The sequence below is a fragment of the Mauremys mutica genome, chromosome 24 (assembly GCF_020497125.1).
Source record: "Mauremys mutica isolate MM-2020 ecotype Southern chromosome 24, ASM2049712v1, whole genome shotgun sequence".
In the NCBI taxonomy this organism is placed as follows: domain Eukaryota; kingdom Metazoa; phylum Chordata; order Testudines; family Geoemydidae; genus Mauremys; species Mauremys mutica.
In genome coordinates this window covers 5,664,914-5,677,939 of record NC_059095.1, presented here as the reverse complement: position 1 = coordinate 5,677,939, position 13,026 = coordinate 5,664,914, and the positions used below count along the sequence as shown (strand labels likewise).

Genomic DNA, 13,026 nt, shown 5'->3' with positions numbered 1-13,026 from the left:
TCTTCCTCGGCACCCATGCAGCACCCAGCACAGCACGGTCCGGAGCTCAGTGGGGCGGCACAGTCAGACAAAGTGGAAAGGTGTTGAGGTCTGGGATTTGGGGAACTCCCCCACCCCACCCACAAACTCTATGAAAACTCCCAGCCCTGTGTATTGTGTGGCTCTGTGTCGCTCAGCCACAAGTCTGCCTCCCCTGCCAGTAATGCTAATGGTCCTAGGCCTTTGGCGAAACCCCCCCAGGCCAGGGGGCTGTTTCCTGACTCAGCGGCGCTTCAGAAACCACCATCGGGGCTTTGGCCACATCAGCTGGCTCCACCAGTGTTAAAGATGCAGCAGCAGCCGCTCCTGTGGGCACGGAGTCCTGGCCTCCTGCTTCAGGCACCCGCCTCCCCCAGCCCCTAAATGCAATCTGCAGCCCCACCCATGACTGCTTCACTCCAGGACTGAGTGTGACCCCGTGTGGTGACAAGAGGCAGTACAGGCTGGAACTAGCGAGCCAGAGGGTGTGTCTACACTGCAGCTGCACCCAGTCCCGGTCCACAGACTGGGACTTGTGGGAGCGGGCTAAAAAAAGCTGTGTAAAACGTTGCTTTGAGGTTAGGCTTGAGCCTGTGAACAGCAACATCCACACAGCTATTTTCAGTGCGTGAGGGAGCCGGCCTAGGAGATCTCACTGCCAGATGCAGTGTAGACGTAACCCGAGAGAACCCAGGGTCTATCCGTGTCCAGCAGCCTCAGTAAAGAATCCCCTTTATATTCCCTAGAGCCGAGTCCTGTCTCTTCTCTGCACCTTTTACCATGGCCAAGCAAACATCAGCTCCCCAAAGGAGCTGGGCAAAGAACTCGCTTTTCGGGTCACTGGCCGGACCAAAAACACACACGCTCATTTGGGTCCAACTCAGATGAAAAGTTGGTTTTTTTTTTTTTTTTTTGGCAAACAGAAGTTTAAAAAAAAAAGGGGAAACAAAACATTTCACGTTTGAGCTTTTTTTTTAAAAAAAAAAAAAGAATTGAAGTGAATTTCTAAACAGTCACTTTGTCATTTTTAAAACTCAATGTTCAGATTTTTTTTAAAAGTCTATTTCTTTATTTTTAGGGTTTCCCTCCCCTTCCCCTAACCACCACAATTCAGCAAACTCAGAGTTTCTTGACCTAAATCTGCATTTATTTATTTGGCCAAAAAAATAAAAATCCCAACCAGAAAAGTCTGCCAGCTGCTGTCCCAGCTTTGACGGGAGCAATGAACCTGTGCAGGTGGGGTAACTTTATGTTACTGTCAATGACCAACCGATGGGAGAAGCTGCAACAGAACATGTTGGGGTCTGTGTGTCGTCACCTTCTCCTGAACCTGGCAGCATTCGCCGGGGGCTATAAATAGACCAACAGGGACACACCTCGTATTGGAGGGGTGGGGGCCAGCTGGCTTCCTGCAGGCGCAACGCCCCTCGCTGCGTGTCTGACATTGGCAGCAGAGGAAGCCCAGGGAAGCCGGCTAAGCGGTGTGTTACTGGAGTGCTTATGAGCAGGGCCCTGAGCATTATGCAGATCAGTCACAGCGAGGCGACGGGGGGGGGCTTTCAGTGGGTCAGAGCCGCCATTTCAAGCTGTTTGACACAGATTTCTGCCGTGCCCCACACTGCGCCTGCAGCCGCACTGCTCCCAGGTGGTGACACTGTCCTAGCGCACAGCTAAGCAGGGTTGGGCTTGCTCCTCGGATGGGCGACCTCAAACCACAAAGAGGCTCGTTCCACCGTGCCAGATCCCGTTGCTGTGTGTCTGACAGTGGCGCTTAGAGATCCCAGCTGAGCTCTGGGCCCTATGGTGCTTGCAAGCTGAACAGACGAGAGGGTTTTCCCCCGGCTGGAGCTGAGGGGGGGGTCCCATGGCAGGGCAGGCAATGAAACCAAGATCTCCTGCCTCCCACTCCAGTGCCTTAGCCACAAAAGCAGCCTTTCTGCAGGGAGTGTTCGGATTTGGTTCTGACCTGAAACCTTGGGCTGTGTGTGCTCGAGACACAGCAGGTGTTTTGGCCGGGATGACCTCGAGCCCAAGGCAACCAGGGGGTCTCTCGGCCCGCAGCCTCGCTTGTTCTGGAGCTGCGGCAAACGCAGGCCGCAGCCGCCTGCCTGGGTGTCCTCTTTGCCTGCCCTTCATTGCCCTTGTTCGGAGACAGCGACAGGCCTGATCCCAGCACTCGGTGAGAGAATCCCTTAGCACGGTGGCTCAGGGCTGCGGTAGATACGCTCTCATCAGCAGAGAGGGCAGCAGAAGGGATGGATTGTCCAGGGAGAGTCGCGATCTGAGCTCTGGGACTGTGTCCTTATGCACCTGAGGGTCTCTTCTTTATTCCAAACTGACACCCCCCTCCTCCCCTCGGGGAAAGCTCTATAGGTCTGGAGTTTAGGTTTGGCTGGATCACGTCTAGCCAGAGGCTGTTTGAGCGACCACCAACCTCCAGGGTGCTAGGAAGCGTCCGGGGGGGGCAGCTTTCCAAGTGTCTTGGCACGTCTAGCTCCAGGAAGCGAATGGAAACGATCTCCCCATATTACAGCCTCCCCATATGCAGCCTCCCCCATATTACCATTGTGCTGAATGCCTCACAATCTTACTCAATGTATTCTCACAACACCCCGGAAGGGGACAGTGCTCGGTCCCCATTGCACCAACAGGGGACGGGGGCCAAGAGAGACTGAGGGATGCAGGAAGCCCGGGGCAGAGCAGGGAGACAGGGGTTCGATTCCCAAGTTCCCTGCTACTGCCTGAAGCATTAGGCCTCTTTCCCCTCCTTTAACTTGAGCGACACAATTCGGCCCTAGCATGATAGCTCAGTGGTTTAAGCATTGGCCTGCCAAGCCCACGGTTGTGAGGTCAATCCTGGAGGAGGTGACTTAGGGGGCTGGGTCAAAAATCAGTAGCTAGTCCTGGTAGTGAGGGCAGGGGGCTGGACTCAATGACCTTTCGGGATCCCTTCCAGCTCTGAGGGGTAGGTATATCTCATATTATTTATTATGCAGTACTCTGGAGCAGGCAGGGAGTTGGCTCATCCACAAAACTCCATTTGTCTGGTTCAAGTCCATCTCAGGGACACTGAGCCGGCAGTGACAGCGAAATCCAAAAGGCTGCAGGGGATCCGGTGGCGGCACTGGGAGACCCCCCCCATGCACAGGCTGCCCGGCCAAGAAGTGCTCTGCTGTCGCAGCAAGTGCACAGACCGGATACACAAAGGGCCGAGGGAGGGCTGCAAAGGAAGGGGAAAGTTCAGCCATTGTCTGTGTGCTGTGGCCGGCAGCGAACCGGACACGATGATTCTATTCACGGACCCGCACCCACAGCATGGGAGAGTCTCCCCTTCCCCGGCTCGTCCCTTGTCCTGCGCGCTGACGCTCCCTGCGTTCGTTTGCTCTCGTTGCAGGATCGCGGAGGCTGGCGCCGTTCAGCAAGAGAGGCTGCAGGCCATAGCGGTAAGTGGTCCCGTCCCATCGCCTTCCGTCTTCGTTAGCGTGCAATGAAGCCTCGAGCCGCGGGTCTGGCTGCAGGTAGCATTTCGTGGCAACGTGACTGGGCCCCGCTCCAGACCATGTGGTGGTAACGTCAATGTGCCAAGGCCCAGACCTGGGATGCAGGCTGGAATGAGGGATACACAGAACATATTCGTGCAGCAGCTGTGTAATGCCAGTGGGGTCCCTTTCTTCAGGCTGAGGAGCTTTCTGTGACCCCAGGGCAACGGTCTGATGGTTCTGATCTAAGTCACTGCCCAGGGGGACCAGATATACCAAGCGGGTGAACCCTGGGCGGTGTGGCAGAGGTGGCTGCACGTGGGGGCTGGGTCTTGCATATAGTTTATACAACACTGTAGGCTCACTCAGCGCTCAGGGCAGCAGCCTGGCTCCTGATTCCCAATTGTGCTAAAGCCCCTCTGGCAGCACAAAGGGACCTTAAAGTGGGTGGAAACAGCCCCCTGAGATTATTACCAACCCCCCCCCCACCTGCAGGGGACCTCCCCGCTCAGTGCAGAGCTGGCTGTATGTGTAAGGAGGTGTCATGTTGTTGGGACAGGGCAGGGTGGCCAGAACATTAGCTGTTCTCAGTTTCACAAGGCCCGTCGGAGGCCATGGGAAGCGGCGCGTACGTTAGAGTAACCCCGAGGCTGCTCTCCTAGGAAGCCATGAACTGGCTCAGAATACGGGCAGTGCAAAGGTCGGCTTCATCCCCCTCTTCCTCCTCACTGTCTCTGCCTTACATGCAGGAACAAGGGAACGGAGCAGCAGGCTGCCAGTCTTTCCAATCGCTGCCCCTCCTCATGGGTCTAGTTATTTTCCCATTTCTTCCCACTGGCATTGCTCTTTGATAGCCAAGCACAGCCATCCCAGAGACCAGTACCCGGGAGGGAAGGGGAGGTGTAGACCCCAGGGGAGCCTGGGCAGAGAGAAGACAAGGAGACTCAGAAGGTTAATCCTGACAATCTGTTCCTCCCGCACCCTTCCAAAAAGCGAGACTACAGGGAAATGGTGGATGATTTACGCAAAGAAAAATAATACAAACCGCCAGGAGCGGGTGTCACAGTTACCGGCTCTGGAACGATGGTTTTTGGAGCAGAGGAATGGGAGTGAGGATTTCTGGGCTCTTTCCTAGGTTCTGCCGCTGCTTCCCGCATGAGTGTGGGGAAATCGCCAGGCCTTGGTATCCCCAAGCAATAGCTACTTGTCTGGGCAGGGGGGAGGCCTAATGGATGAATTAACGAACGGCCTCCGAGAGGCTGGGGTGAAAGGCAAACGAATGTCTGACTGATTGCTATTACTGCTTCCCCAGCCTGGACAATGGAAAGACGCTCAGAGCCAGATCCTCAAAGGTATTGAGGCCCTTAGCTTCTGGGGTTTGGATCAGGCCCCACAGGAGGGCGATTTCTTGCTTGCAGACAAGACCCCGGTGCCCACTCAGTGGCTGGAGGTTTTGGCAAGGGCTGACTCACTCACCGGTGGCTGTCTAGGACCCAGAAACATGCCAGCTGAGTGGGTCTGACTCCAAACAGCTGATTTCCAGGGTGCAGGCATCTGGTGCCAGCCGGGCTGTGGGTGAGGCGAGATTCCCCTGCCTGTTGGCCGATGAGAGCTGATGGGGCTTGAGCTGCGGTCGCTGCTGGCTGGCTGGCTCCTTCCCAGCGGCCTGGAGATCTGGCGGATGGTGGAGTCCGTTTCTATGGGGCTTTCGCAAGTGTGCAGAGGTATCCGGTCAATGCTGTGGCTTACTGGTGGGGGCCTGACTTCTAAAGCCCAGAGAGAAAAGGGCTGTGTAGGGGAGCAGAAAGGGGCATTATTGTCAGGAGAACAGGAAGAGTCATCCAGCAAGGAGCTGAGCACCCCCTGCAAGACGCCAAGCACCCTCCACTCCCAAAGGATCAGGCCCACAGACATAAAGTCGCTTGTAACGGGAGCTCCCCGGCTCCGGGTGAATGAGGATGCAGATGTGGAGAGCCAGCCCGGAGGCGTGTAACTGCTGGGCCGTGCAAGCTCTGCCTGGTCCTCCTTTGAGACAGAGCCAAGTGTGGTCCTCTCCCTATGGCCGCATGCTGGCTCCCTGCCCGCACCTTTGTGTGGCAGCCTCGCTGCCAGCTTTCCAGTCCCTGCTTGCGATCGGGCCGATCGCTGCCGCACAAGGGGCAGATTGTTTTGGGCCGGGGAAGAAAACGTGTGACGCTTCCCGGGATGTGGCTGAGCCGACGCAGATGAAATAATCGGGACCGATCCCAACAATGGTGCAAGGGCTGGAGGTGGCTCGGATCTTCTCCGAGGGCTGGGGAAATCCAGTTCCCGTCTTGTTTCCAGGAGGAAAAAGCAAGACCCAGCCTATGAGGCAGTGAGGACTAGCGGACAGAGGCACTAGACTAGCAGCCAGGAGATCTGTTTTCTATTCCAGACCCTCTCACTGATCTGCTGCGTGACCTCGAGCAAGTTACTTTACTCCCAGCCCACAGATGGGGAGCTGATCACCCTTGTGGGAGATCATTCTGGCTTCTCCAGCCCTCTGTCTCCCAGTGTTGATGGGGTTAGAGCAGCACTCTAGCCAGAAGCGCACACTTGGGGTTAAAGACTTGGGAATCCTTAAAGGGATAGATAAGACAGAAAATATCATGTTGCCTCTGTATAAATCCATGGTACACCCACCTCTTGAATACTGTGTGCAGATGTGGTCGCCCCATCTCAAAAAAGATCCATTGGCATTGGAAAAGGTACAGAAAAGGGCAACGAAAATGATTTGGGGTATGGAACAGCTTCCGTGTGAGGAGAGATTAATAAGACTGGGACTTTTGGAAAAGAAACGACTAAGGGGGGATATGATGGTCTATAAAATCCTGGCGGGTGTGGAGAAAGGAAATAAGGAAGTGTTATTTACGCCTTCTCATAACACAAGAACTAGGGGTCACCCAATGAAATTAATAGGCAGCAGGCTTAAAACAAACTAAAGGAAGTATTTCTTCAAACACCACACAGTCAACCTGTGGAACTCCTTGCCAGAGGATGCGTGAAGACCAAGTCTATGACAGAGTTCAAAAAAGAACTAGATAAGTTCATGGAGATGGACAGGTCCATCAATGGCTATTAGCCAGGATGGGCAGGGATGGTGTCCCTAGCCTCTGTTTGCCAGAAGCTGGGATTGAGCGACAGGGGATGGATCACTTGATAATCATCTGCTCTGTTCATTCCCTCTGGGGCACCTGGCATTGGCCACTGTTGGCAGACAGGACACTGGGCTAGATGGACCTTTGGTCTGACCCATTATGGCCATTCTTATGTTCTTAAAGACCCAGAACTTAGAGTCGAGGTGACTGGGTTCTTTTTCCAGCTATGGGGAGAGTAATGTCTAGTGGTTAGAGCAGGGAATTGCGAGTCAGGACTCCATTTTCAGCTCTGCCGCTGCCTCACTGTGTATGCTTGGCCAAGTCCCTTCCCCCTTCTGGGCCTATAAATGAGATTTCCCTGTCTCACTGCGCTGTTTAGGGGGCTTGACTCATTTCTGTTAATAACGGGCTTGGAGAAGGCATGATAGAAATGCAGCATGATCTAGTGGATAGGGCACCAGATTGGGAGTCAGGAGCCCTGGGATCTATTGTCCATTCTGCCACTCACCTGCTGTGTGATGCTGGATGAGTCACATCCCCTGCCTGTGCCTCAGTTTCCCCTCCCACCCTTTGTCTGTCTCTGTTTCATTTATAAGCTCTTTGGGACAGGGACTGTCTCTCATCATGTCTCTGTGCAGCGCCAGGCACGATGGGGCCCTGATCTCAGCTGGGCTTCTTGGCTTTATTGCAATAGAAACAATTCATAGTAATAATACATGAGGTCCAAGTTCACTTTGGCCCTGGGAAAACAAGAATTCTGAGCATGTGTATGAATGTTGCCTGCCCTAATTTGAAGGGGACATCAATTGCAAACAAGAGCCGTCATTGTCTGAGCAGCACAGGCTCCCATTTAGTCTGAAATACACGTGCTTCAGCCAGTGTAATTAAATTTAAAATTCTCCTGGGAGAACACGGGGGTAAGTGAAGGGCAAATATATTTCATGAAAACCCGTTACATAGCGCAAATGCATTGCAGATGCCCGATGAAACCCGGGGCTGCAGCACATTCGTCCACCCATGCTTGGTCCTTCCAGCTGGAACTCCAAGTGGCTGAACAGCAAATACTACGACAGCAATTTATAGAGAGCCTCGCTGAGACCAAGGCCCCGTTGTGCCAGGTGCTGTACATGCACCTAGTGTGAGACAGTTCCCTCCCCAAAGAGCTCACAATCTGAATAGACAAAGGATTATTATCCCCATTTTACAGATGGGGAAACTGAGGCACAAAGCAGTGAAGTGACTTGTCTAAGGGCAGGGGAAGTCTGTGGCAGAGCCAAGACTAGACCCGAGCGCTCCTGAGTCCCTGTCCAGACCTTCCCTTTTTCCCCCACTAGGGCCCAAACTGGGACAGCAGGGAACTGATTTTTCAGAGCTGTTGAGCACCCGTGATGGGAGTGTCAGGGCTGCTCTACTTTATACGAGCTGCCAGCAGCTGGCCACTAACTGTGGATCCACAGGGCTAGCGATGCCGCTGGGCCTGTTGCAGCAGGAGCGAGACTGAACACATGGCAGATGCGCGGGTGATCTGAAGGGGAATGGGGAATTCCAATCACAGGTGGAGGGCCAGGGCCTCGATATTTGTTCTTTCCTTATCTTCCTTAATCTGAAAGGAAAAACCTCGAGCCAGGGAAAGCAGCATGTTTGCTCCGAGTGCATGGAGTAGACACAATAGCTGCCTTGATATCAGCCGTTCGAATGTACCTGGCTTCTGCCCAGCTCGCTCTCCTCTGTCCAGGCTCTCCAGCTCAGTCGCTGTCGCTCACAGGCTAAGTACAGCGAATCGATCTAGGCACAAACGCCAATCCCAGACCGTGGGGCTTGGAAATCCAGGCCGTCGAGTCAGGCAGCCATTCCCCTTTCTCCAGGCATCAACAATGGGATTTAGGATGCGTTCCGTGTGCCGCGCTCACACATTGTGCAGCTGTGGGGCACTGGTTGTGTAGCTGCCGGGCATTGGTGGGGCAGCGGTTTCTTGTAAATGTAGCCGCTGTGCGTTGGTTGTGCAGTGCCTGGTGTAGCTGTTGTGCATGGTTTGTGTAGCTGCTGTGCGTTCTTTGCGTAGTTGTGCATTGGCTAGGTAGCCGGTGAGCATTGCTTGTGTCGTCATGGATGGGGCCGTTGTCGAGCGTTGCTTGGTCGTGTGCATTGTGGCGGTGGTGAGCGTTGGGAATGTAGCTGCTGTGCTCGGTTTGTGTAGCTGCGTGTCGCTTGTTTGCATAGCTGTCCAGGCCTGTGTAGCCGTGAAGCGTTGTTTGTGTAGGTGTGGAATGTATGTGCCGCTGTTTTGCATCGTGTGTGTATTTGTCGGGTTTTGTGTAGAATACCCGACAAATTTCCGGGTAAGAGAAAAATGAGGAAAAATTATGCGACGGGCGGGGAGAAATGGAAGGAACAAATCCTAAAGAGGAGAGAGAGAAAAGCAGAAGAACGTGGAGGGGGCAGCCTCTCTGGCCTGCCCCATCCACAGCTCCTGCATACCACAGTGATGGAGCAGCAGCAAGGGCTGAGACTGGAGAAATCTCAGCTGTTGAGTTGACTAACTTAGGGGGGGAGCAATTTTCTGAGTCAGTGAGAAAGGTCAGTCCACTTAAAATTGCCTCTGCAAACTTCTGGCCAGATCCCCAGCTGGTGTAGATGAGCCTCGCTCCCACAGGCATAGATTGGTACAGCCCCATCTACACCTGCTAAGGACCCGGCCTGACACCTGCCCACTAAGTAATAGAAACTGTCCCACCCGCAACTCCCCATGAGCGCTGGGGCTCAGCGGCTTTGCAGATTCCCGGAGGGACTGACTGAATCACTGACCCACGGGGGAAATGGCTGGAGACCTGACCGAGGGCCCGTGTTTAAGCGCACGCCTGGCTTTAAACGGGTGAGCCAGCCCCCCTGAAGTCAGTGGGACGCCCCACCTTCTGAAAGCTTAAATCCTGGCACGTCTGGCCTAACTAACACGATTGTCGTGAATTCATCCTTTTCTTTCCCTCCCTTCTTCGTCTTTTCCTTCTACTCTCAGGAGAAGAGGAAACGTCAGATCGAGATCGAAAATAAAAGGCGGCAGCTGGAAGACGACAGGCGCCAGTTACAGCACCTAAAGGTAGCAGCGGGGATCTGGGCCCAATGCCGCAGGGCTGAACCTGAGCGGGACCCGAGCCAACCGCAAAGCATGCCCAGAACCTCAGCCCAGTGACGCTGAGAGAGGGTTCAGGGGGTCGCCTGGGGCTCACGAGACGTGGGGTCCGTTCCCAGCTCTGTCACAGACTCCCTGTCCAGCCTTGGGCAAATCACTTAGCACCAGATTTGTCAAGGTATTTAGGTGCCTAACTCCTCATTTTGGGGGTTAGGCACCGAAATATGTTTTAAAATCTGGCCCGGAGCTTCTCTAGGCCTCCAGTGCTATCTGTGAAGTGGGGTGATGCTACTGCCCTTCCTTACAGGCTGTTGGGGGGGTGAATAAAGACTCTGAGGTGCTCGGTAGAGCACAGAGGTGACACTTTTCACGTGGTTAGTGGGGTGGGGGAACCATTTCCCCCAAAACTGTGCGACCCTTAAAATGTGCTTTTATCCACCTTCCCCTCTGCACCCCGCTATTCAGTTCAGTGTTTCCTTGCACGGTCACCTCCCAGGACTCGAGCAGCGTTTCTCAAACTGGGATCCGCAGATCCCTGGGGGTCCCCGAGGGTACTCCAGGGGGTCCCCGGGCCCCGCTGATCAACTCCTCCCCCTCCCTTCCAGCGCCTCCTTCACGATGGGGAACAGTTCCCTGGCGTGAAGGAGGCACTGGGAGGGAGCGGGAGGAGCAGGGACCCTGGGTCCGCGTCACTCCTGGAAGCAGCCAGCATGTCCCTGCGGCCCGGGGCGGGGACAGGGGGTCTCTGTGCTGCCCTCAGCCCAAGGGCCAACTCTGCAGCTCCCATTGGCTGGGAACTGTGGCCAATGGGAGCTGCAGGGGCGGTGCCTGAGGGCAGGGGCAGCACACTGAGACCTGGCAGCGGCTCCTAGGCAGGGGCTCAGAAGAGGGATGTGCCAGTTGCTTTCAGGAGCTGCCCAAGGTAAGCGCCACCCCCTTCATCTCTTCCAACCCCCTGCCCCAGCGCAGAGCTTGCACCCAAACTCCCTCTCAGAGCCCACACCCCCTCCTGCACCCTGTCCTCCTGCTCCAGCCCTGATCCCCCTCCAGCACCCAAACTCCTTCCCCCACACACACGCCGCACCCAAATTCCCAGCTCAGAGCCCACAACCCTTCCTGCACCCCAACCCCCTGCCCCAGCCTGGTGAAAGTGAGTGAGGGGGAGAGCGGGGGATGGAGGGAGTGGGGGCCTGGCCTCAGGGAAGTGGGAGGGGCAAGGGCTGAGTGGGGGAGCTTGGGGGAGTCCCTGAAAATTTTAAATCAAAATGGGGACCCCCAGGTTGCTGAAGTTCGAGAACCGCTGGACTAGAAGGTGAGCAGCTAATATTGCCATGTCTGGGAAGAGACCATGAGAAGCTGCGTTGCTGCAGCTTTACAGATTCGGGGGGGGGGCCGAGTAACAGGAAAAGCTCCAGGATGCAGATGTGCCGCTTTGAAGGGCTTCCTCTGAAGGGTTTCCGTAGTGGAACGAGCAGCTTGGAGACCAGCCATCTCCCTGCTTGCTTGAGCCAGGTGGCAAAGTCTGGGGACTGACCCCAATGACTCACCTGTCCTGGCACGGGACATCCCGCTGGCCAGAAACAGCTGCGATCACCTGCAGACTAACCCACTGGGCTTTGGGTTCCCCAAAGGGCTGATCTGAACACCCTGGCTTGGACAGGGCCTGGCTCTGCGTGCGTCTCTGGAGAAGGGAAAGCAGCCTTTTCCCAGCACAGAGAACATTCCTCGCTCCTCACCTGCCCTGAGACTGCTAGGCTGTGCTCAAGCCCCTCTGACATGCGTTGGGAAGGGCCCTACGCTTTTCTGATGAACACCAGACTGTACGAGGTTTGAAACCACACCAGCATAGCATAGCTGTAGATAGACACCATGGTCATTGGTGGGGCTTGAACCTACAACCACGAGTACCCAAAACCTGTGCTGCTACTGCTCGAGCTAAAGGAGCAATTCCTTCATCACTGGGAAAGTACTTTTGGATGAAAAAGTGTTAGCCTGCTCTAGTGGTTTTCCTAGGTGGGAGGGAAGGCGTTAATGGAGAGTTTGACCCGAGTGAGAGGGAAGTGGTGAAGTCACCCTCTCTGGATGTCTTCAGATCAAGATTAGATGCTTTCTTGGAAGTGGTTTTAGCCAACATGATTGGGCTTGATACAGGAGTGACTGGGTGAAATTCTCTGGCCTGCAGTATACAGAAGGTCAGACTAGCTGTTCTAATGGTCCCTTCTGGCCTCAAGCTTGATGAGGGCACCTGAGGATTCACACTCACATGCTAGGATGATGGGCAGCAGTACAGATAGATTCAGCCCCATGATGCAGAGTGATGTCCTTGCTGGCTCATTTTCTGCAGGGCTACTATCCTCTTGCTAATGTGTGTTCCTGGGTACACTCCACCCACACCCAGCGGCTCCTCCCATTGCAGGTAGCGGTAGGAGGTGTCATGATACTGCTCCAGGAGGCCCATTAGGAGAGACCCCAATACTCAGCCTCCTCCCTGCTATGTTGGTGGTGCAGCAATGGACCCCAGGTGCTCCCTAGGGCAGAGGGAGGAAAGTAACCAGTCTCTCCGTGTTCCTCTCCCAACCCTACCTAGTCCAAGGCTCTGAGGGAGAGGTGGCTGCTGGAAGGAGCCCCGTCGTCCGCCTCCGAGGAAGACGAGGCCATGAAGAAGCAGATGCAGGAAGACAAAGTGAAGACCAAGGAGCTGGAAGAAACCATCCAGAGGTAATGGCGAAGGAGTATACGGAGGGAGGGCACCCCCCCCCCCCGGAGGTGAGGGGAGCGGGAGGCCATTAGTGGGCACAGGGTAGGTGGGAGCTGGTCCTCAGAAGCAAGTAGCAGGATACCAACAGCTACACCGAGAGCTTGGAGGCAAATGAAGGTGCTAGTTGGCTTTGCACTAACAACTCACTTCCCCACCCACTTCACCCCAGCCCAGGTCTCCCTGCGTGCCCCTTCCCTGGCCAGCCTCTGGGAGGTCACCAACACTTGTAACCCCACGTGCGAGGGCCATGCAGATCAGCTGGAAGAAGCCATGTTCTTCAGGGCTGATGGTCCTGTCACGCACAGGAGACCCAGCTCCCTTTGCACGGGGACTAGCTGGCTCCTGCTCGGAGAAACAGCCGCCTGGAAAGGGACCCAGATTCAGACTGCACAGAACACACAATTCTGGAGCGTTCGTCTGGAGTCTGAGGCAGCGTGGTGTGAGCAGGCGCCTTCGAGTCAGGATGCTTGAATGCTAGGCCTGACTTGGGGAGGCAGTGTGATCTAGTGGTTAAAGTGGGGGAGG

General features: G+C 55.1%; 1 protein-coding gene across 4 annotated transcripts in view; it reads left to right on the top strand.

Annotated features, from left to right (window-relative positions):
* PALM (paralemmin) overlaps nt 1–13,026 on the top strand; it is a 65,830-nt gene that overhangs the window by 24,830 nt on the left and 27,974 nt on the right. For 3 of the 4 annotated variants that reach the window (XM_044998298.1, XM_044998297.1, XM_044998299.1), the window contains exons 2-4: nt 3,413–3,461; nt 9,630–9,710; nt 12,331–12,461. In XM_044998298.1, the coding sequence (XP_044854233.1) occupies nt 3,413–3,461; nt 9,630–9,710; nt 12,331–12,461 (261 nt within the window). The remainder of the gene's footprint in view (nt 1–3,412; nt 3,462–9,629; nt 9,711–12,330; nt 12,462–13,026) is intronic. The other variant, XM_044998300.1, reaches the window with a different exon arrangement.